This window comes from Marmota monax, unplaced genomic scaffold (genome assembly GCF_021218885.2).
Source record: "Marmota monax isolate L192 unplaced genomic scaffold, Marmota_monax_Labrador192_F-V1.1 WCK01_AAM20220418_F8-fsc00047, whole genome shotgun sequence".
In the NCBI taxonomy this organism is placed as follows: Eukaryota; Metazoa; Chordata; class Mammalia; order Rodentia; family Sciuridae; genus Marmota; species Marmota monax.
Genome location: NW_026692072.1, coordinates 3,272,386 through 3,297,797, shown reverse-complemented (window position 1 = coordinate 3,297,797; position 25,412 = coordinate 3,272,386). Strand labels below are relative to the sequence as shown.

Genomic DNA, 25,412 nt, shown 5'->3' with positions numbered 1-25,412 from the left:
TCAGAGAAAAGTTCTACCCACAATCAGAAAATGTCACTGCAGATGATAACAATCAGTAATAATATAGCCTCAATTCAACCAGGCTTCTCACTGATGAATTTTGATGGACAAATTTTCTTCTTTGGCCAGAAAGGCTGGCCTAAGAGATCCTGCCCTACTGGAGTTTTCCATTTTGACATAAAGCATAACCATCTCAAACTGAAGCCTGCAATTTTCTCTAAGGATTCCTGTTACCTTCCTCCTCTTCGCTACCCAGCCATCTGCACATTCAAAGGAAGCTTGGAGTCTGAAAAGCAATATATCATTCATGGAGGGAAAACACCAAACAATGAGCTTTCAGATAAGATTTATTTCATGTCTGTTGTTTGCAAGAACAACAAAAAAGTTACTTTCCGCTGCACAGAGAAAGACTTGGTGGGAGATGTTCCTGAAGCCAGATATGGTCATTCCATTGATGTGGTATATAGTCGAGGCAAAAGCATGGGTGTTCTCTTTGGAGGACGCTCATACATGCCTTCCACCCAAAGAACCACAGAAAAATGGAATAGTGTAACTGACTGCCTGCCCCATATTTACTTGGTGGATTTTGAATTTGGATGTGCTACATCATACATTCTTCCAGAACTTCAGGATGGGCTGTCTTTTCATGTCTCTATTGCCAAAAATGATACCATTTATATTTTAGGAGGACATTCTCTTGTCAATAACATCCGCCCTGCCAACCTGTACAGAATAAAGGTTGATCTTCCCTTAGGTAGCCCAGCTGTGAATTGCACAGTCTTGCCGGGAGGAATCTCTGTCTCCAGTGCAATTCTGACTCAAATTAACAGTGATGAATTCATTATTGTTGGTGGCTATCAGTTTGACAATCAAAAGAGAATGGTCTGCAACATTATCTCTTTAGAGGATAGCAAGATAGAGATTCGTGAGATGGAGACCCCAGATTGGACCTCAGATATTAAGCACAGCAAGATATGGTTTGGAAGTAACATGGGAAACGGAACAGTTTTTCTTGGCATACCAGGAGACAATAAACAGGCTGTTTCTGATGCATTCTATTTTTATATGTTAAGATGCTCTGAAGATGATGTGAATGAAGATCAGAAAACATTCACAAACAGTCAGACATCAACAGAAGATCCAGGAGACTCCACTCCCTTTGAAGATTCAGAAGAATTTTGTTTCAGTGCAGAAGCAAATAGCTTTGATGGTGATGATGAATTTGACACCTATAATGAAGATGATGAGGAAGATGAGTCTGTGACAGGCTACTGGATAACATGCTGCCCTACGTGTGATGTGGATATCAACACGTGGGTACCATTTTATTCAACTGAGCTCAATAAACCTGCCATGATCTACTGTTCTCATGGAGATGGGCACTGGGTCCATGCCCAGTGCATGGATCTGGCAGAACGTACACTCATCCATCTGTCAAAAGGAAGCAGTAAGTACTACTGCAATGAGCATGTGGAGATTGCAAGAGCTCTACAAACTCCGAAAAGAGCCCTACCCTTACAAAAGCCTCCAATGAAATCTCTCCGCAAAAAAGGTTCTGGGAAAGTTTTGACTCCTGCCAAGAAATCTTTTCTTAGAAGGTTGTTTGATTAGTTTGGAGGGAGGGGGAGACCTTTAAGACTCAAGAACATTTGTTGCATTTATTTTAACAATGAGAAAAATATTTCAATTTTAATTGAAAATGCTTATTTTCTTTTAGATATGTGAGTTGTTAGAGGTCTAACACAATGCTAAATACTGTTCTCCCAAAGCCTAAACATTTTTAAAATATTTGACTCAAATATCTGAAATGAGAATTTTTATCTGATATTTTCATTCAAGAAATATTAAACACAAAAACGGTAGTGATAATCAAAGTATGTTTATATTCCTTGTATTATTTTGGTAACAACCTAGAGAATAGTTGAGACAACCTTAACCAATAAAGAAACTAGTAAACAAAAGATTAAATTAATTATTTTGTGCAAGGTATCAACTTGGGAATTAAAACCAAGATCAAGTATTTCCCACACTATTGCTCTTCATAAGTCTTTAAGCAGCCCCTTGGATTATGCCCATGAACAGAATGTCTTAGGTAGTCTTGTAATTTTCACTGACATGTGGGAAGAAATAATCTCAAATTTGTTATATTTCCTTGAAGCATCTGCAAGCACTTTCTTCAAAGATCTCCCTCCCTGTTATTTGATACATTGATGATGTGTCAAATACACTCATTGTACCATTGATTTGAAGGCATATTCACCAGAAAAAACAAATCCTCTATTACTAGGATCCTGGGAAAAAAGAGGAATGAGAATACATTGATAAGTGACCACCAAATACATATTATGGAGAATAATAATATTGTTTCCCAAAATAATGAAAGTTTTAAACATTTTATGAAGTTAACAGGAAGCAGATTGCAAACCGGTAAAAAGAAATCTGTGCAAGTTTGTGCCTAGTTAACTTGTGGAGTTTGCTCTCCTTGAATATTATAAAATCTGAGAACTTGGCCAAAATTCAATAAAGTTAAAAGGACTGTTAATTATGACTCTTCGAGACATCAATTGGTAATGAATTTAGAAACAAATGTTTTCCCCATAAAATATTTTTCTGGAAAAGCATTTAACCTCATCTTAAGGTCTTCAGCTTTAGTCTCTTATTCATCATTCTTCAGAATCCACAGTTCTTAAGGTAATATTTTCCAAACATGAACTATACAGGAGATGAAGTTCTGTTAATACTTGCATGTCTCAGATACTGGAATTAACTTTAATAAACCAAATCATGTTCATTTTCTTTCAGTAATGTTGCTTGATGAATATTGCCATTGAACAATTGTTTGTACCATTGATTTGATTTCTTATTTCTATCTCTATGTAAAAATAATGAAACATAGAAATTCTCTGTTTCTATTGATGTACTCAAATAATTAACAGTTATAGTTACCCAAATAAAGGCAAGATTAAAAAACTTAATCTTAAAATGTTTCAGAATCATTTTACCTTGATTTATTTTCTTTTTGTTTGTGGGAAACAGCATAAATTGAAGCTGAAATATCCTTTACAGATAGATCACCTTATCTTGATCTGTCCACAGTGACTCAACAATTAAAGAATTATTATCCCCATATTTGTTTTATAGTTGATGAGATCAAGATATGACAACCAATTCTGAATTCATTGAGTTCTATACTCAAACTCAGATCTCACCAGTAAACTGTGTGTGTGTGTGCGTGTGTGTGTGTGTGTGTGTGTGTGTGTGTGTGTAACAAGCAGTAGGGCTCTGCAAATAAAAATAGGCCTTTTTTAAGCCATCACCAATGAGCCCATCAGATGTGACCTTAAGATAATGAGGCTACTTCTTATAACCATATGCATTCAAATGAATCACTTTAGAAGTTAACACACTTATTCCAACATTGCTTTTGTCCCTTATATTTTGGGAGTTCACATTCAATCTCTTTCAGAATCTGTAGTTCACTCCATTGAAGATGTTTGATAATTGTCCCTCTGCCTCTCAGAGCTGAATTTAATTTCTGGAAACAGTCAAATGTCATTCAGAGCCTAATAGTGTGTAACTCTCAGTATTATATTGCCACTTCAAATAAAAAACAAAATGTGAATACAAGCTAACACAATGGGTTTTCAAATATGGGTCATAGATGGGTTCTAAAGTTAAGTCCAGAAATTGCACAAGAATGAAAGTGTAGTATCAAAAAAAATAAGTATATGGCTTCCTGAGGTGATTATTTTGTGGGATTATAAATATCTGCAAATACAACTGAGTGGCCAAATAAATATTGAATGAATGAATGATGAATGACTGAGGGCATATCCTTCAAATTGTAATGCTAATATCTTCATTCAACCCTGAGGCACACAATTTTGTGTCACACAATTTTGACATTGTTTTATTATTTGTCTAGCTTGTTCCTTAGTTATTTTTAAAACGCTTTTGTAAAGTATTAGCTTTGACATGGAACCTTTTATGAAAATTTATAGCTTCTTCTAGTGTAGAGAAAATATGTATGTCATGTGTAGTTTTATCTGCTAAATCATTGCCCAAACTAAGGGCTCCAGGCAATCCTGTATGTGCCCTGATATGTCCTATAAAGAATGGATCTTTTCTGTCCCAGATTGGGAAGCGGTATATATTCCCCAAAGATAAACTTAAAATAACCCTTTTTACTCTAAACTTTTTAAATTTGGATTCATCAGGACTTAGTGCTGCGGAAAGGCATATGTGTCCAAAAAATGTGCATAAGCCCAAGGTACTTTGGAAGGATATTCTAACAGGACAATGGAAAGGTCCTGACCCAGTAATTGTCTGGAGTCGGGGGTCTGTTTATGTGTTTCCACAGGGAGAACAGCAGCCGATTTGGATTCCAGAAAGATTAACTAAAGCGATTTCTACAGACCAAAAAGAGGATGATTTGGCTCAAATCCATAACAACTGATATCCAAAACTCCAGTTTGGCTATTCTTACATCTGCAACAGAACCAGGATGCTTTTTTCAATATCTATTTTATTATTGCCCTTTGCCATATCATGAAGTTCTATTTTGTTTTTTGAGCTCATACAGACCTAGGTTAATGTTTTGCTGATCAGTTCTATTTTTTGACTATAGAGTTTTTAAACATTGCAATGGAGATTTCACCTGTAAAAAGTTATAAGGCCTTTACTATAATGTTATGTGTTCTATGTATTATATTATGTGTGCACACTTGTGTTTTGTGTTATATGTTTGAATGTACGTATGTCCATACATCATATATGATGAGCGCTCATGATAAAATGGATCCAAATATTTTTTTTCACGTGATTTATATGGTTTAATTTAAATTGGGTAAACAACTGTTGAGGATTGTTTTAATATGTAAACGAAAAAGAAGGTTAACAGATCTGTTTGTTTACTTTCACCTTTCCTTTTCATTATATTTAATAATTCTCTTAAAACAATGTAAATTGTTAAGAAAATTGTTTTCTTTTAGTGCCTTCTGTAATGTTACATAATTTTTTCTTTAGCCATTATTGCCAGAATTCCTATCTTCATCCCAGTGCCAGTGAAGACAATGTAAATTGTTAAGAAAATTGTTTTCTTTTAGTGCCTTCTGGAATGTTACATAATTTTTTCTTTAGTCAGGGGCCACTGAGGAACCCATACTGGTCTTTCTGATTTCCAAGTAATTTTTATTGTCTCAGTGGCGCTTTCTGAAAATCCAACCCATGTCTTTCTGTTCCTTGATCTATTTGTATTGGTGCTGATAACGCCAAGGTCGCGGGTTCGTTCCCCGTATGGGCCACCAAATGCCGCAGTCTGGCTGGGCACAATCAGGAGCCACTTGTCAAAAGAAACTAACTTTATTTTTAGAACCACACACGCCAAACAAAACAGCCTCTCAGGAAAAACCCTCAGAGCCTCAACTGCCACCACCGGCTTTCCACAAGCCTCTCTCTCCCACACAAGCTTCTCTCCACCTCCCACAATCCTCCTGCTCTTGAGGCCGATTGGCTGGGTCACGTGGGCGGAGCCAAAAAAGTCCCCCAATGAGCAGCTCCGTGGTCTGAAAGGGCAGGGAAACAGCCCAATGAGCATCACCGCAGAGGAGCCAATCAGCTAGATGTTGCTGGGGCCGCTGTGAGCCAATCATCAGCTGGCAGCTGGAAGTTTGCTGGCAGCTGGAAGTTTACTGGGGCCCCTTCGGCTGTGGCTCTCAACACAAACTTTTGAAACACAAACCCAATATTTAAAAAAGTAGGAGGAAGACAAATCAAGTACTATCTCACAATGTTATACTACTCTGTCCACCATTCCCTCCTTGCTACTGCTACAGCACCTTGTCATGATTTCTGCTGTTACAGCTAAACCAGCAAAAGTACTTATTACTAAGTATGTAAGTGTCTGACTCTTCCAACCAACTATAAGTTCCATGAAGACTAGAACAAAATCTTTGTAATTTCTATATATGGAGTGCTTAACCTAATACCTGTCATGTTGGAGACATTCAAATTGTTCTTGAGCTGAACTGAATTAAATGTCTCAGTGAGTTCCATTTGTCTCCCATAGAAGGTAACCAAAGTGTCCTATGCTTTAGCATAAGGTACTGAATGCTTGGTTATATTTGTTATACTAATTACCTATTACTTATCTTTTCTTCCTCTAGACTCTGAACTCCATCACAGCAGAGATATTATTGGTTTATTCATTATTTAACCTCTAGTATCTAGCAAAAAAGAAAGAAAATAAATTAAAACAATTAAAGAAGCCAAGGGTATGAGCAGAAATGAAATCAACAAACCTCTCTCTAATTGACTGCATAGGGAAGAGTAGGAAATTAGTATTAATCAGGGTGATTAACACTCACTACTAGAAAAAAATCAAACTATTCCATAAGTTGTCACAGTCAAGGTTTATTTCTTGTTCATGAAAAACTTCATGCAGGAGTTTTTATCAAGCTATCTTCCTGAGCAGCTGACTCTCCTCCAAGATGCATCTCAAGGATGTAGGCTTTTTTTTTCTATTAGGTGACTCTGCTATCTTTATCTCCATCGTGTGTCCTGAAGACTTCAGATACAAAGAAAAGAAAAAGAAAACATGGAAAAGGTATAGCCATTTGTAAATACTTCATTGTGGAGGTGAGACTCCATTTCCTCTGATATTCCGTTGACAAAAATTAGTCACGTGGCCCCTATGAGATGCAAGTAGTCTGGGTTCTAGTTATATGTCCACAAAGGAAAATGTGTTTGGTGAGTATCTCACCTGTATTCTGTATACTGTATATTTAATGAGAAATATAAATAGCTTTTTCTTTTATTTGGTGGGGGTGCTTGGGATTGAACCCAGAGGCACTTTACCACAGAACAACAACCCCAAATCTTTTGTTTATCTTTTATTTTTGAGACAGGGTCTCCCTAAGTTGCTTAGGACCTCATTAAGTTGCTGAGGCTGACCTCAAATTTACAATCCTCCTGCCTCAGCATCCCAAGTCGCTGTGATTACAGGCATGCACCACCATACCAAGCTAAGTATTAATGTCTTTATTAAACTAAAAATAAGACTACATTCTCTATAAATACATTGCCAGTGCCCTAATAGTGTGTAACTCTCAGTATTATATTGCCACTTCAAATAAAAAACAAAATGTGAATACAAGCTAACACAATGGGTTTTCAGATATGGGTCATATGGCCCTTATTACCATTCACTCACACTATTCTGTCTCCCAATGATCCTCCTGCCTCCACCCAGTCCCCCTCCAATCCTCTGACTCTTCTGAGAGCACAGCAATCATTCAGAAACAAAAATTGATATTTCTTTTATTCCTCATTTTCTTTAGGGAAAAGTCCAGATACGTCAGTATGGCATGCCATGATTCTCTTCACCTATCCTCCTTTCCCCCACACCCCCTTTGAACCTGATTCTCCATCAACACTGAACATCCTCCAAAGGAAAATCCTTCCCCCAGTGAATAACTACCATCTCGATGTTTTCTATGAAGACTTCAGCCTAAACAAAGTGGAACACTCCATTTCCTACCCAAGCTGTCTCTTTTGGCACCTGTTGACTTATATGACATTTATTTATGTCTGCCTTTTCTATTTCAGAGTGGCAACTGTTTCCTTTTTAACTTTGTGTCCTTAATGAAAAATAGTTGCTCATTACATACTCATTGGATTGAGTTAAGCTCATTATATGTAGGCTTAAATAAACTCACTTCTGCAGTTGTAGTTTCATTTTTTCTGATTCTTTAATAAATGACAGATTATAAATTCTTGTTCTGACTGTGAAATTACAGTCAGAACTTGGAAACTAAAAATAAATAAATAAAAGTACAGCAGAATTCACAGAAGGAAATGAAATCTTGGGTTAAATTCATTTTTCTTTCTTATGAAAAGAGTTCAGAGGGATTAGAATGGATATTACAGTAAGTTTAGATAGAATGGGCAGCCACTGGGATCCACGGTGACAGGAATTACAAATTGCTCATATACCCCCAAACACCGCCCTACTACGGAGCATTGACTAGGAATTTATCATAGATGACTGACATCGCATCTTCCCAAACCTCCTCCTTCCAAGAACATCTGATATGGCACACTCATTTCTAAGAGAACTAAGCTTTTACTTGTCTTCAGCTATTGATCCAACAAATACTTATTCAATCAAATCGTAATTTGTGAGAATAGGAAGGAAAAGTTATCAATAGTTTTTCTCTTAAAAGGCTGATAACTGTGTGCAGTTTGGGAACAGATACCCTGCATCTATGGGTCAGTTTCTCTCTGAGTTTTCTTTAAAGTGTCTGTCAGTGAGCATTTATTAAAATTTCAAGATCTGCATGAAGTATTATAGGACCTGCAAAAGAAACATGAAACAGGAGCCTCATCTTTAGGAAACTTGTAACCTCCTAATAGAAAGAAGCCCAGGCAGGACAGGAGAGTTATAGAACATAAAATAATACACTTGAAGCAATTAGCTAGCCAATGTGGTGCAGGCTATTCATTTACAAACTGCCTTTTTTCAACCTGGAATATACTGGTAAAACTACAAAACTGGGCCAAATATCTCTAAATGTTCTTTGTTATGTTGACCTCTACAGAAGTGTTGCTGTGACCAAGATAACAGAAAATGAAGACTAGATTTTTTTTAAATGCCACACAAAATGAATAATGATAACTCAAAAGAGGAAGGTTTTGTGTGTATGCAAAAGATGGATAAATCATTGACCTTGAACCACAAAAAAAAAAAGCATGCACTTCTTCAAGAGAAAGATGGAAAGATAGCTAGTGAGACTGGGTATTTATCTAAATCTTGATTGACCAGAGTATGAAAATAAACAGATCTCAGCCTCCAAGTAAGTCAAGATGCATTTTTTCAAGTCAGAAATATGTTTTTGTCATCAGGAAGGGAAAATATGGATTATATAAAAGCTTGGATGGGAAAAAAAGGAAGAAAGAGGGAGGGGAGGGGGAGAAATGAGGCCTTCATGAAAAGATGTGGCTGGAAAAGGCTAAGAACCTCCCTCATCTCTCCTGCCCAAGGTTGGACACAGACATCTGGGAGAGTGAGACTGAATTCATAAGCAATGCATTATTGAAGTGAAAAGAAATGCTTAAAATTATTACCCATCACTTAGATTTACATGCATCACCCTTCTCAGACTTGGATGGATTCCTTCACTCTTAATACTCACCTTCCAAAAGCACTCCACTTGTGCTCCCCTTTAGCATCTTGTGGATCACATCATCTGCCCACGTCAAACGCCTCCAGGAGCAACTAGGGGAAATCCACTGCGTTCTGCTTGATCAAGCTTCTGCTTCCTGAAACTTCTGAGTACTTCTGATTGTTCTCCTACTGCAGAGTCTCCCCATAGACTAAGTCCACTCCAGATGGATCACCCCAGGTAACTCACCTGACCTCATCCCACTCCTGCCTGTCTCCACTTAAATGTTCCTTCTTCCCAGGTGCTTCTCTGGCTCCCCAGTTTCGATTCTATTGTACTTTTCTTCCTACTGCACCTATTCTCCTGGTTGTATCTAGTGCTTTGCTTTCATGACACCTGACTAGAATATGTCGCCTTGCATTTATTATCCTCAGCTCTTTGTGAGCCAAAACTATACATGTTGTTAACCACCATATCTCCAATGATGGCCCTTTGCAGCATACACAGCCTGCTCAGATAGGCAGATCTGTTTAAAATATAGTCAAAAGTAGTTAGAAACAGTATCAGGAAGGATCCAGACCTTAGCTGCTGGGCCTTAAAAGGAAGGAGATACCACATTCTCACAGGCAGGAGTAATATTCAAATATTCAAAAATCCAGATCAAGAAGTCCCCCAGCTCTGCCAGGAGTTAACATTATGAGAGTGATCTAGGGTTCTTGGATGATGGGGTGGAGTACCATAGGGGTACCTGGGTCTAGGGCACAGGCTATTTTATTTACCTGCAGGTATAGACATATTTCAGTACTTAAAAAAAAAAAAACTGGTATAGCTGCAGAGAGGTAGATTGAATCTCAGTCCTCAGTGAGAGGAAGCAGGGAAGCCTCCAGCAGAGAGGGGAGATGATCAAATATTACAAAGGCAAACTGATGCAGAGCCAGAGGGAGGATTATGAGGATGTGGTTCTGCCATTTTGTGGCTGAGATACATTTCTGTGACCTCTCATGTAGCATGAAGAAAACAGCGGTCCCCAGGCCAAAAGGAGCAAATGGAAAAATGCATTCCAAGTACTTACAACAACAAGAAACCTGATAAAAGTAGCTTCTATTATCATCATCACCACCACCACCACCATCATCATGATTGCTGGATAAAAGAACCTGTCTCAAGCTACTTCCGCTATAATCTGAGTGATCCTGAACAAGTCAACACTAAAAGTTTTAACCAAAGTATTTAGTATGCAAGAATTTTCTGGAGAAGAGCCTATATATTTTCATCAGATTCTCAAAGAAGTTTAAGAAAATCAAATGTTTACAATTTACCTTCAGTATCCTGAGCCAAACTGTCTCATCCTACATTAGGATAAATCATACTCTTTATTATTATGCTATTTCCCTCTATTTTGAAGATTGCCAAATTTATTTTCTAATTCCCTCAACAATAAAGGTGTTAATTTTTTAAGTCCCGCACTCAATGTCATTATATGTAACACCCTAATAATAATACAAATCACAACATCTGCTCATTTCAAATATTAAGCTTTTATTTCAAATACTCAAAAAACTGTTAACAATAACCATAACATTAATGAGTAGAAATATTAAAATATAAAATAAGGGGCTGGGGTTGTGGCTCAGAGGTAGAGTGCCTGCCTAGCACGTGTGAGGCCCTGGGTTCGATCCTCAGCACCACATAAGGATAAACAAATAAAAATATATATTTAAAAAAAAAAAAAAAAAATATATATATATATATATATATATATATATATATATATATAAAATAAGTATTGGAACTTTCATTTGAAAAGTTTTACAGGTCTTCTTCATCAAATAAATCTATTGCGTCCTAGGACCTGAATTTTCTCTAAAGGAGAAATAAGAAGACTCTGGGAAACTGTTCAACAGAATACAGGAATATTTGAATAAAAACAAACTGAATTACAATTTCACAAAAAAGAAAAATGTCACGAAAAATTAATTCTGAGGTATAGTTACATAGATACTCTACCTAAAGAAAAAAAAAAGCGAAACAGGTATAAAGTATCTACTCTTACATAAAATCTCTTAACATGCAAAGAAAAGATCATTTGTCAATAACTGAAGGTGCGTACCACTTTCATCAAAAAAACATGTGCACTTACACAATGACTTGTTTTTCCTAGCCAAAACTGGTATCTACAAATCCTGCCTCCTAGCTGTACAGAATTTAAATTCTGGTTGATGTAATACAAGTTCCCTACTTTCAACCCAAAGCCATCTTCATCTTCATCTGTATTTTGTGAAAACAAATTCAAGTAAAAACTAAAGTTCAGTTTACCTGGAAGACAAAGACATCTTTCCCGCCTGCCCCAGCATTCAGGTGCATGTTTATTAATCCCAGGGCACTTCTTAACCACACACCAACCATCCATCAGTCTTCATCAGCTATGATCACTTGTCCCTGCAGGGCACCTCGGTGGGTTGGCAGGACAACTTGTAGATGCAAGTTTCACAGGAGAAAAATGCATTGCACTTCTAAAGTCCCAGTCTATACTTATTTTAAAAAGCGGGGGGGGGGGGGGGGGGGGGAGGGGGCAGGGAATGCTCCATTCAGTCTAGTGGATTTCCCTGGATTGTGTGACTGCATTTGCAATGGGTTTTGTTGAACATAAAACTTGAGATAGAACCAGGGTCTAGAAGATTGTGATCTCCACAAAGAGGACAAAAATAACTATAGGCAGAATTTCTACATATTGAAATTCCTGGGGACAGATGTTCCTGGGGTTTATCAAAATGCGATCTGATTAAGGGATTATGAGGAAGGTTGTGCTTTAAATCATGCTCTTAGTCACATGCATTCAAAATAGTCCCTATAATGCTAGAAAAGGGGAATTTAATATCGGAAAGTATTTACAGTGCCACCAGTTGAGTAAAGAATGGAAACAGGGCCAGGGGAATCTACACACAAGTGTCAGCATGCTCCAGGGAATACGATGATTATGGAAATTAACTATTTATTAGTACAGAGATATGCTGTAAGGCTTAAGCAGGATGGAGGGAAGGGGTAGCTTAGGAGCTCATTCATTTCCAAAATGCAAACCCAAGATTTTCAAGAAAAAGTATTATTAAAATATGTATATGTTTTTGACAACTAAATTATGAATATCTTTGATATTCTGCAAATTAAAAAAAGCAAGGAAAACTGCTGTATTTTTTAATGGAAAATACTGACTTCACTCCCTGCAAACACACCAAATGCATATCATTTAGGATAATGTCACTGATGCGCATTTGACAACTAAATTACAAAGCTCTTTGATATACTGTGTATGAAGAGTGGCAATTATGGCCAATAAAATCAAAGGAAGAAAAAACTAATTAACACTAACATGTCATTATGACTCACTAGTATATAAAATCCCATGCCTGCTCTGAATTGCTAGCAACTGGCAAATCCCAAATTCCTAAGGATACTCACAATAGTTTCCAAATAACTGGAGCCACCAGAGGATTTGAGGACTCTTCACAAGTTTAGCATCACTTTCTTCTATCAAAAGACCTCAAAAATACAAATTACTTAAAAACTTACAAAAGAGTTACAAAAACTGAAACAAAAAACCCTGACCCCAAAAAATGTGATTTTAAGGTTTATAAAGCATATGATAAGTTGTAGATCCCAAATAAGTTCTAATGCTATTTTCAAAGAGAGTTATTCATTTTTGTAGTATAAAGAACTGTAATTTGGAGACAAAAGTCCTAGGTTCAAATTCAAATCAGTTCATTATTTTCCCTATAACTTTGAGCAAATCATTATCCCTCCATCAAATGAGGACAATATCCATACCTACACCACAGAATTATCATTAGCAAAAGGAATTGGAAATTTTCTAAAAATGACAAAAAAACAAACAATGTACAAATGTTAACTCTCCCACTATAATAAGCCTCCATCTAAACATAACAAGTGGGAAAAGTACAACGTTATCCAGCTACTAAAATCTGGATGTACTGCAAGTAAACTGACCATAATTGAAAGAACAGCTTTTTGCAGAGGGAGGACTCCAGGAAACCTGGATTTGATAAAAAAAAAAAATTGTCCTAGATTTCATATTTTAAAAACTGGGAGAAATTCTCAGCAAGACATTAAATCTGTTTATAGACAGCCAACCAATCTGGATTTTTAAAAGTTTCAAGATTCTAAAAGACTTGAAATTAAAAACAGCTTTGACTACTGATAGCTAAGTAAACTTTTATGATCAAAAACACTTAATAGCTAAATGTAGCTTCCAGATATATTCTCTAACTTCATTTTTGAAAAATTCAGGACATCAAATGACCTCCTAAACTGTGAAGGTGACAATAGAGATGGAGTTGGTTTAAATAACCTAGAAAAGGGCTGAATTCCCAAAACCTTCCTTGATGTAGGTTATTTCTGCATACTTGTACCAAATGCGAAAGTGCATTGAGAAAAGTTTGTAAAGGTCATCATGCCAAACAAATGTAAGATATTGTTAGAGAAACCTACAAAGCTCTTTTGAATCTTGTAGATATTTGAAATTTATAAAATAAACTGAAACAAAATGAAACAGAAAAATCTTATTATAGAAATCTTATAGAAAAATCTTATTATATCTCAATACAAAATATAATAATTGAGGGGGGAAAAAACCACGAGACAAATTCCTTTCCTGGCCTCACAGGCTGCTCTCTGACCACCTTGGCTTTGATGTTCATGACACTCAGTCACACATATCTTTATTCATCTCTGGTCCCCTGCAGTTACTCCTGTTCTGAGTTATTGACCTTTCAAATAACTGATTTCTCCTGTTGCTTTTCTGAGCTCCCGAAATGGCTCAAGCAATCAGCTCATCAGTTATCCATTTCTGATACTGTTACAGCATCTGCTCCCTCTCACTTCAGCCTACCACCTCCTGGGTGATGAAGCCCAACACACAGTAGTGAAGGGAACTAGGGGAAGACCTCAGTGCAACCCAAAGGAACACTCATTTGCAAAAAACAACTCATAAGTGGTTGCCCTTAAAACTCCATTGAATCTTGGCTTTCCAGAGAGTCTTCTATGCCTAATGGGTCCCCTAAGTTTGCCTTTGAGTTCATGGTAAACCCAGAGCTTTTTAATGCATTATGAGCGTTCATAAACTTCTGGAGGTATTTGGAAGTATACAGCCAGTGGTGCTTCAGGACATCTTCCATTTCGTAGCACTTAGACTGCCTGGCATTCATTTTCCGGAAGCGCCTAAATAGTTTATTGCCAGATTCATTTCCCTCACTTGCCCAGGCCCCGATAGAGCCATCCCTCTCGATAATTTCAGGCACATGCGCCAAGGTTTTGTGAAAATAGTTGGTGATTTTGCCCTCGTATCTATACTTGAACTTGGTAGAGAGGAGCTCAGCAAAACGCTGTGAGTTGAAGCTATACTGGCAGAGGGACTCTGGGCACTCTTTAGCAGGGCATGAGGAGCGCCACACGGGTTTCATCTTCAGGTAAAGGTCCATCAGCTCCCTGAGAGCTTCGTGCCTCTCTGCAGAAGGAATTAATTCACACACTGCCTCCACAGTCTCTTTGGTCATGAGCTTCCTGGCAAAGTTGCCATTCATCCTCATGATTGGCTTCAGGTTCATCTTCTTCCGGAGATGCTTGTCCAGGGTGGCCTGCCATCTTTTCCTTTCCTCTTTGGAGGCATTGGGATTTTTATATACCTCTCCTATCTCCAGCTGGAAAATCTTGTAGAACTCAGCTGCATTGCCGATGTCGCAGTGGAGTGCATCTATGGAAGGGACTGTCTCAATAAAAGGCTTGGCAGAGACCCCTTTCACTCGATCCCGCAGTTCTTCCACAGACTCGTGGTACGGGTTGGAGCGCCAAACCTCGTAGCGCTCCAGATTCTCAGCATGGCTTCTCGTTATGGAGTGGAAGACAAGATTTTGAGAGGCTTCCAAGCGGGTGGCATCACAAAGTGTACAAATGTAGACTGAGCCAGACGCCTCAAGGCCTTCCACTTCCCGGACAAGTTTTTCATCGTATCCAGTTCCCCTGAAGATGAACTTGAAGGTCCTGAGGATGCCTCCCATCTCCAGCATCAGTTCGCTGCTCTTCATGGCTTCCCTCTCGGCAATCAGAGGGCTCAGAATGGCAGTCAGGGTCTCGTGGTCAGACTCATCTGCTAGCATAAGGCACAATGGCTTGCAACACAGTTCGGAGTTAGGTTTGGCCTCCTCAAACACCTTCACATTCTGGGCGCCATGTGCTATTGAAATTTTCATGATGGTGAATGAAAAGCGAACTGCCTTTTCTGGAACTGCTGGCCCACTCCCATGCTTTTCGCTCACGTCTCCCATGCCATCACAAGACTCCTTCACCACGACAGTGAAGGGACCGTTCAGGTAGTCATCAAGGTCTTGGGATCTCATGCCTTCCAAGATGTCTTCCTCCATGTCCATCAAGGCAGACACCAAAGCTGCATCGTAGCGGAATCTCTTTGCAATGGTGTCTACTGGGTAATCATCCACCGAGGAGGAAAGTCCAGACAGCCCATCAATAATGCCAACATCGGTATTTGAAGACACATTCTTCAGAGGTGGCTGCCACTCAAAGGGGTGGTAGCCTGGCAGAAGGATCTTCTCTGCATTGCGAAGGGCATGCAGAGGCTGAAAAATCTGCCTCCCTGTGATGGCTTTCACAGTCCTGTACATCTTGTGGTACTGACTGCAGCTGAGGAAGGTGTTGACACGAATGGCCAAGCAAACAGCAGGCGGCAGATCAGAGCCCCGTCCCTGCATGATGGCCTCCAGCTCATCGGCCTGTCTGTGCTCATTTCTTGCCCTCAGGGCCAGCAGGAACAAAGTCAGGCACACAGACTTCACATCTCCACCTTCTTCTTTGTCAGCGAAAGCCTTGACTTGCATCTTCAGCTCCCTCAGCCTGTGCTTCTGAGCTCTTCGAGTGAGTGACAGAAGATGTTGACGGGGTCTGCCTCCTTTATTAATATGCACAAAAGTCTCTTTGGATTCCTTGTGGCTTGAGACATGGTGATTATATTTTTCCAAGCTGATCTCTTCATTGCACTCTTCTGCTGGGCATTTCACCACCAGGGAATTCAAGATGCTCAGGAAGGACTTCACTGGACTCTCCAGGTCGGTGGGGAAGCACGGATATCGACAAGAGGGACAATAGCTGCCCATGACTTTGAGGCATCTGAGAATGCAGATCCTGCAAAACACATGCTTACAGCTGGTCTCCACAGGGTCGGCCAGAATGTGTTCACAAATCTGGCAGGAGATGGATTTCACAAAGTGTGCTGGGAAGTCCACGGCCAGGAGCTTGGTACTCAGATGGATCTGATTGCAGTTGGTGATCTTCTTCATGACCTCCTTGCTACTGATCCTTGCCTGAGCTCTTCTCTTGTGCTGACGGGCTTGTCTTGCTCGGTCAAGCACAGTTTTGAGTTTTTTGCTGAGCTGCAGGTTTGGCTGATGGCTCTTCCTCTTGAGGCCCCGGCGGGCAGTGTGGCAGATGTCGCAGGATGGTGTGTGGGGATGCCACTCCATGGTCGCATTCCTTGGGAAGTAAACCTCACGTGGGGCGCTGCTAAACTTCCTGTGCATAATGCCCCAGCAGTTCTGGCAGAACTGGGTGGGGTGGATGGAGTCAACATCTGCCTTCACATCAATTCGGAAAACCCTGGCGATGAGGTCTGGCCAGGAAGTGACTCTCTTTTCCTTCTTTCGTAAGAGGATTTGGGTTTTAGCATCCACAGGCCCATGGACTGGGTATCTCCTGTCGTGCTTATCTGTTTTAAAAGAATTCCCACAGATGCGGCAGAAGTGTCGAAGGTTGGCTTGGTGAACTGCTTTGTCTCTTGCTTTCCCACTGTCTTGGGATTTCTTTGAAAACTTAGGATGGCCCTTCAGAGCTGGTTGAGTCAGGACTGGCTTTGGGCCACCAGACTTGTCCAGGACTGCTGGGGATTGCTCCAGAGAAGGTTTTCCCTCCAAGGAATCCTTTTTTTCCTTTTGAGTTTCATCAGTTGTCTTTTCAAAGGATCTCACCCTGAATAGTTTAAATTTCCACTCTGAAAACTTCATATGTGGGTGTTGAATTTCATTGGGTGCAGAACTGATTCCCAAGGTGGGAGGCAAGGAGACAGCCATGCTTAGCTGAGGTACCTGGGGACAGCAAAAAACAAGTCAGATAAGAAAAAAGTGTCAGTATTCCATTGATATATCTTGGAAATAATAGAAATTGATGCACTCAAGGACTCATCGGCATCACCCTATCTGGTGATAACAAAAACTGTATGTACTGAAGTGAAAACAGATACACAGACAACAGTACAGAATGGAAGACACAGAGACAAACCTACATGTTTACAGCTCTGAGATCCTTGATAAAGGTGCCAAAAACATACTTGGAATAAAGACAGTCTTTTAAACAAATGCTCCTGGGAAAACTGGTTATATATACATGGAATGAAACTACACCCTTATCTCTTACCCTGCATAAAAATTAACTCAAAATCAATCAAAAAATATAAATTAGACCAGAAACTATGCAAATCCTAGTAGAAAACATAGGGTCAACACTCCAACATATGAATGTCGAAGGCACCGACTTTCTCAATAGGACCCCTAAAGCTCAGGGAACAATGCCAAGACTGAATAAATGGGATGACGTCAAATTAACCAGCTTCTGCACAGCAACGGGAACAATTAGGAATGGGAAGAAAGAACCCACAGAATGGGAGAAAATCTCTGCTAGTTACTCTTCTGACAGAGGATTAATATCTAGAATATATAAAAACTGAAAAAGAGAACTTAACACCAAAAAAACCAAATAACCCAATTAATAAATGAGCAAAAGAATTAAACAGACACTTCTCAAAAGAAGAAATACCAATGGACAAGAAATACATGAAAAAATTTTCAACATCATTAAAACTTGGGAAATGCAAATCAAAATTACACTGAGATTTCATCTCACACCAGTCAGAAAGACAAGTCATCAAGCATAAAAATAATAAATGCTAGAGAGGATGTGAGGGGAAAAGGAACATTTTTACACTGTTGGTGGGATTGTAAATTAGTACAACCAACATAAAAATCAGTACGGAGACCAGGCATAGAACAATCATATGACTCAGCTATACCACTCCTTGGTATTTATCCAAAAGAATTAAAGTCATCTTACTTCAGTGACACATGCACACCCATGTTTATAGCAGTACCATTCACAATAGCCAAACTATGGAACCAGCCTACAGGTATATCAATGAATAGATGAAGAAAATGTGGTATATACACACAATAGAGTTTTCAGACATAAAGAAAAATAAAAGTATATTATTTGTAGGAAAATGGATGTAACTAGAGACCATTATGTTAAGTGAAATAAGCCGAACTCAGAAGGTCTCATAAGGGGAAACTGAAGAAGAAAAAGGAAAATAAAAATGGGGAGATATTCTCATGAAAATAAAGTGAGACCATCCGAGTAGAGGAAAGGGACCAGGATAAGAGAAGGAGAGGAAGGGGGAAGGGCTGGGGAGTGATATTGGCCAAGTTATATTGTTACGTTTTGTGCATGAACAAATATGTAACAACAAATTCCATCACTATGTGCAACTACAATGTACCAATAAAACATATAGAAAGAGAAAAAAAGAAATTAAATAAATAATGTTGATTCATATGCTTAAAAAAAGATTCATTTGTTCTGTGTTTCCAAGTTATTTATTAATTCTCATATTTTAATATATTATGTTTGGTGCTAGTCATACAGCAAATACTAGTCATTCCCTGTTCTGACAGTGCTCAGGGACATTTAAACCATGTGCATGTGTGTGTGTGTGTGTGTGTGTGTGTGTGGTTTTAAATACTGTGTATACAAGTAAAATTTAATTTCCTTTCCACAAAAACATATGTCTTTCTGTGTCTTTCTAGATAGAATTGGTGAGTGATTCATCTTTGTCTCCCCAAGGTTCCTGGTACACATTAGGTACTCAACATTTATTTGTGAATAAATGCAAAGATAAACTGGCTACTAAAACCAAAGAAAAGCAATATTTTCCACATTGTATTAGCCTCATTGCACTAGCTGGACAATATATTTCTAGCTTTTTAAAGCAGTCTTCCGGGAGATTGGTTGTTTATTTCTTCCAAACAGGTCATAAAGAGATGATAAAGCTACAAACCCAAAGAAACTAATTATTCACTGCTTGAAAGGATGAAGTGAATTTTGAGCTTTATGGATGCAAACTAATAATAAGTATCATGGATAGTAATTATGCTTACAGTTTTAATTAGTGAATGCTGCTGTAAATTATAAGGCTGTTTCTACATTAGAAACAACAAAAAAAACCCACAGAGCTCTTTAAACCTCAACAAACTACAGTATGCACATACTAAGAGGCTGAAGGACTTTGAAGATGAGAATTTCAAGTGGTTTCAGATAAAACTCACACAGGTCATTCTGAAAGTCATTGCTGGTCAATGGTCATTAGCGCTACAGGTTGTAATAAGAACAGATGGAAGGAATGATTTTTTTCCAGTAAAAAAAAGTATATATGCCAGAAAACTCTACCAGTCTGGGTTGTAGTGTAGGCACCAGAAGGGGTGTATTGAAGGCCGTCAGTGCCATCTGAGTACCCTCTAGACCCAATTTGACCAATCGTCCCTGAATGCTTTATTTTTATGCTCAATGACTTGCAGACTGCCACTCAAAGGGGTGGAACCTGCTGGGCAAGTGTTCTACCATAGAGCTGCATCCCCTAGTCCTTTTTACTTTATTTTGATATAGAGTCTCACTAAGTTACTCAGCCTGCCTCGTGAATTTGTGATTCTCCTCCCTCAGCCTCCTGAGTAGCTGGGGTTACAGGGGTGTACCATCATGCCCAGCATTTTCCCAAAATTCTTTGGTATACAATTGGAAAGACAGCAACTGTATTTTCAATATTTCTTCCCATCCACATCTTCCAAATTTGCTTTGGTTAACTCTTTAGACCCACCAATTATATCAAGTAACACTTTTTTCCCCTCAATTAGTTAACCAAATTGGTGACTCTTTTTTAATAGTCATGCCATCATGAAGACAAATCCTTAGATGAACACACTTTAGCCAGGGGTGGGACTTGGGGGCAGGATGTAGTACCGGTGCCAGGTCTAATCTTGACTGCTGCCATCAGAGTTCCGTTTTAGTCTTCCCTTTAAACTGCCAAGTTTTTCCCATTTTGCATTCATTATGCTTTAGACATTGGTGTTTTTCATAAAAATTAAAGGCAAATTTCTAAGTCTTGGTCAAAAGAGAAATCCTGTAGATTGTTCTTTAAGCAGGGTGATGTGAGAGTTAAACAATTTCAAGCCATTTCAAAGGTCTTAGGAACCCCAAAGGTATTTCAAGTGCAACCTAACAAATACCTCAAAGCTGCTTATAGATTAATTATGTTCCTTAGCTCTCCAGTAGCAGGCCATTCCCTGTCTCCCCTGCCTCCTGGACTTGAACTCTAACTTCAAATGCATTTTTCATTCCTTAGCATTTCACTTTCCAGCCTTTTTCTAAAATTCTTGTCTTTGGCATTCCAGTATAATAGATTTTAGTAATTACTTTTTAAAAAGAAAAAGAGAAGAGTGATTGGCCATATCTGGAATTTATCAAGTTAAATACTGTCCTTTCACAATGGTTAAGTCAACCTCAGGGGCAGGACCCCTAGAACTATCTCTTCTCCTTACATATCCCTCTTCTGACTCCTACTGGCCTAAAATATTAAGCAAAATTCACCAAAACCCATGTATTTAAACACTTCTGTGGAAAGACTGCCATCACCAAGTAGTTATTAGCAATTGACATCCAAATCAAATGTATTTATTACACTGTTTTCCAACTCGATTGCTAAAAGTTAATCCAAACTAGAAGCAAAAAAGGTAGAATGTGTTGTTTTAAGGGAAATTTATACCAAGATGCTATCTGTAAAAATCTATGTGTTATCTGTAAAACCTATGTGTTATATATTTTTTATTCTTACTTATAAGTTTCACACTTTAGAAAAAACATAGATAGATTATTTTGAAAGAAAATGGAACTTTAAAGAACCAGATTTAGGGAGATTTTTTCCCCAGATATCAAATTAGCCAACTATTGATTTTACTCAGCATTAATAAGAACATGGAAAATTTCAGATAACTACATACATTATTAGGAGAAGTGTAACTTGGTCTAAAATGTGTAGTAGAAAGTTTGGCAATATCTTTTAAAAATTAAAATATGTTATTTTTAATACAACTTATCTCAGATTGGGAAGTTATTCTGTAGTTACTCTATAGAAGTATTCTCACAGTACACAGTGATATTTTTATGAAGACAAAGATTTGTTTGAACAGTTGTTCATTGCTTTGATAAACAGGAAATTATATAAACAACCACCAAAAAATTATTATTAACTAAACTGTGGTCCAGACATACAATAGAAAACTACACAGAAGATTAAATGCATTGGTGCATATCTACAATTGCTATATGCATCATTGACATAGAAAAATGCCACAGGAGCCAGCTGCAGTGGCCCATGTCTATAATCCCAGCAACTTGGGAGGCTAAGGCAAGAGCACTGCAAGTTTGAGGTCAAGCTCTGCAACTTAGCAAGACCCTGTTTTAAAATTTTACGACTTTTAGAAGGGTCTGGGAATGGGAATGGGCTCATTGGTAAAGTACCAATGGGATCAATTCCCAATATCACACACATAAATAAATAAATAAATGGAATTAAGATTAAAAAAAAGGAGGAGGAGTGGGGCAAGTGGGGATGGGAGAGAAAGAAAAAACAGAGCAAAATGCTCACATTGGGCTGGGGTCGTGACTCAGTGGTAGAGCCCTTGCCTAACATGTGTGAGGCATTTGGTTCAATTCTCAGTACCACATATAAATTAAATAAAATAAAGGTCCATCAACAACTAAAAAAAAAATATTTTTAAAAAAATGCTCACGTGAAAAAACACAAAAGAACAGCAAGGACTCCATTTATGCATATATGTTTATATTTGTATGTACACGAAAGTATAGGAATTCCAGTGCTTAATTTCTGGAAAATAAGGTGAGCACTGGTAAAAGGGCTTTAAATTTTTTTTAATTTATTCATTTTTGTTTCATTTAATTTTTCTCAACATACTATTTTAAAATTTTCTTATCGATCTCATTTTGAATAAAATCATTTCAAAGACCTGACTTAAATATAGCCATAGTCACTTTTCCTTTTTTCCTTTTTAAATTTCCCTAGAACAGCAATCTGAACATTACTCTTAGGCTATTTTTCTTTGCTATAAAAAATGAAGAAAGGGGACAAAAATATGAACCTACAGACACACAAGTCCCGTGAAGTTAGGATTATGCAAGACTTATCTTGCATTCATGTTCTGACACTTGGATCCTTGCAAATGCTTGACCTCCTCTCTTATAACGCAAGGTCCCTGCAGTAGCTCAACTTCAAATCGAAAAGGCTGAGGGGCTGGATCTGGTTCACTGTCATCTCAGCATAGTGGTCATCTTCCCTCCCTCCACTGACCTTAGATCCATGTTAACAAACCAATCTGGGGTGGCATGGACTAGATAAAAGTTGTAGTTTGTGGTGACTATTATCATTAGTTACTCTAAGGGGCAAGACCATAATAGTAGTGCCACTGCCCATTTCCACACCAGCCACCACCTATAACACATACCTCCTACTACTTGGCCCACTATTTTTTCACTTAACATCTTCACACCATCTGTACAATTTCTGAGAGACCATGCATGCCCAAGTGTCATACCTTAGTGTCACAACCACCTTACTCATTTGTTCATTTACTCCCGGAGCACAGGACATTGATAGCATCAAAGTCCTTTTCATAAGTCTCAGACATCCACGAAAATGACCTGAAGATACTTGCCATTCCTCTAAGCAACTTCTTCCCTGGAGCATTTCAGAAAAGTCACAACACCTGGTCAGAAATCCCAGCACAAGACTATAACCTCAAAGCAGGGTCTCTCCATGGCACTTCTCAAACTTAATATCAATCAGACTCACTAGAGAGATTGCTTTCCAAAACAGGTAGATCATCAGGCTCCAGAGAGTCTCATGGTTTGTCTGGGATGGAGCCCAGAATGTTCAGTTTTTAAACAAGCATTCCAGTGACCCTGATGTGACAGGCTCACATGCAAGGGTCACATTTAGAGAAACACAGGTCTTCTACTTAGTGTGACCACGTTCACAAAACACCTGGCAATACCTGGGAAAACACACATTTCCTCCCACCCCCGGATTTCTTTGCTTCTGATTATTTTTTCTTGCCTGGATATGTCTTCCCAAGAGTCTCATGTTGTTCCCTCTGCTGATTCGTTTACACATTCATTCAAGAAACTCTCCTTAGAACCTTTCTTTTGCCAACAGCATTTATTTCTAGTAATTTAGATATGTTGCATCTTTCCTAAGAGCCTTTAGTTTCTCTAAACCTGGCCTCTTATGCCTTTTCTATTTTCATTCATTAGAAAGAAAAACAAAATTGATGTCAGCTCTCCTCATGCCCTCCCCTCATTGCCTGAAAGGCAAAAAGCTCAAGCACTTCTGATTGGAAACATAAAATTGTAATAAATATTTTGACTCGGGGCATGAAAAGTACAAGTGTTACCTTGCTCAGCAGGCTGCCTGGCCAAAGTATTTGGGATGTCTGCAATTCAGCTGATGTTATTCGATACCAAAGAGAAGGCAAATGTGTCCTCTGCTCCCTCTTTGCTCTTTTGTCCCCCAGCACATACTGCTGCATTATTTATCAGCTTCCATTGTCCTTCCCAGCCTCCCCCACCACAGAGGGCTAACCACAAATGATGACAGCCAATCACAGGCCAGGAGCCCCCCCAGCTCCAGCTGGCACCTGGGTCTTCAGGAAGCTTAGCTGGGGGACCTGAGTGTACAACCATGCCATTTCACTCCCCAAGAATCTCCCAGTTAGAAATGGTCTTGCCAATGTAAACCAACTTCTGCCTGGGTTCTATAGTTCTGTGCCTCAATTTCTGTATCTGTAAAATGGAAATACCTTAAGCATAGACCTCACAGGGTCAATGAGGTCATATAATGAGAGTTATCACAGGAAAATACTTGGAATAGTATGTGATTCCTAAGAGATGCCTATGAAATACTAACAATGCTATGAATTTTTGTTTTTATTTTGAAATGGTATGAAACAGTCCCAGAACCATTCTACCAAGAAGGTTAATATTCCTTAAAACTAAACAAAAGTTTAAACATGACTAGAGTCTTGAAGACAACAGACCTGGATTTAAATCTTGACTCTGTCCTTTGCTTCTTTTGAGCTTATATTATTGAGAACAATGGGCCAGTCATGCAAGTACTTGACACAGCATTTAATTATCACAACAATCATATGCACTTGTTATTATTGTCCTCTAAAAAAAAAAAAAGAAGAAGAAGCATAGACGTTCTGAGCAATAGAGGAATTTTTCCGTAGTCACACAGCCACTAAACAGGGAAGGTAGGATGGGATTGCCAAGCTCATGTTCTTAATGGCTCCCCTCTACTGTAAAAGGACATGAAGGAAAATCGCTTATGGTAATGGCCTGAGGATGACTCAAGAATGAATAGGTGTGTGCCTAGCACAGTCTCTGTTTCAAATCACCTTAATAATTCTTAGACCAGCTTTATGCCCAAAGTACCTCTGTGCTCAACTAGTATCTGAGAGACTACTTTGTTTGTCGGAACCTCAGCAAAACTGTCAAGAGGCAGGTGCAAGGATTCCCTTGTTCTATACTGCCCTGGTTAGAGTTCGCTGCTACTCTTACATCCTTACCCTTGTGCCTTGGAACCTGTCCAGCCTCTCCACAATAGTCCTAGGGACAGAGTTTCTGCTTTCTATATTAGAGATGTGCCAGAAACCACTACAGCACAGTAATTGTGGGATAGAGGGGAGCTGGCCTTAAGAAACTTCAGCATGTTCATGCCAAAGACATGGAACATCACGTAGAGTCTATACTTGAAAATAGACCATGAGACTGGGCAGGTGAGAGTGGAGAATTTCCTGAAGATAATGTTCATGTTCAACAGGGATCCCAGGAAGCAGGCTTCATGGCCTTGATGTCCTCCTTGTACAATGGGGTCAGGTTAAGAGGACTCACAAGGTGACTTATGTGGAAGAAAGTGCCCTTCCTATTCAGACTCCCACTCTTCAAAACCCTGCATCCCCACTAGACTCACGGAGAGAAAAGGAAAGGTCCAGATGT

The 25,412-nt window shown here is 38.7% G+C and overlaps 2 protein-coding genes across 2 annotated transcripts; one reads left to right on the top strand and one right to left on the bottom strand.

The window, feature by feature from the left end:
* Nucleotides 1–30: 30 nt before the first annotated feature.
* Rag2 (recombination activating 2) lies at nt 31–1,611 on the top strand. The gene has a single exon (XM_046455190.1). The coding sequence runs from the start codon at nt 31–33 to the stop codon at nt 1,609–1,611; it is 1,581 nt and encodes a 526-aa protein (XP_046311146.1).
* A 12,565-nt stretch (nt 1,612–14,176) lies between these two features.
* Rag1 (recombination activating 1) lies at nt 14,177–17,308 on the bottom strand. Its single transcript, XM_046455203.1, has one exon. It carries the CDS (start codon nt 17,306–17,308, stop codon nt 14,177–14,179), a length of 3,132 nt encoding a protein of 1,043 aa, XP_046311159.1.
* Between the last annotated feature and the right edge of the window lie 8,104 nt (nt 17,309–25,412).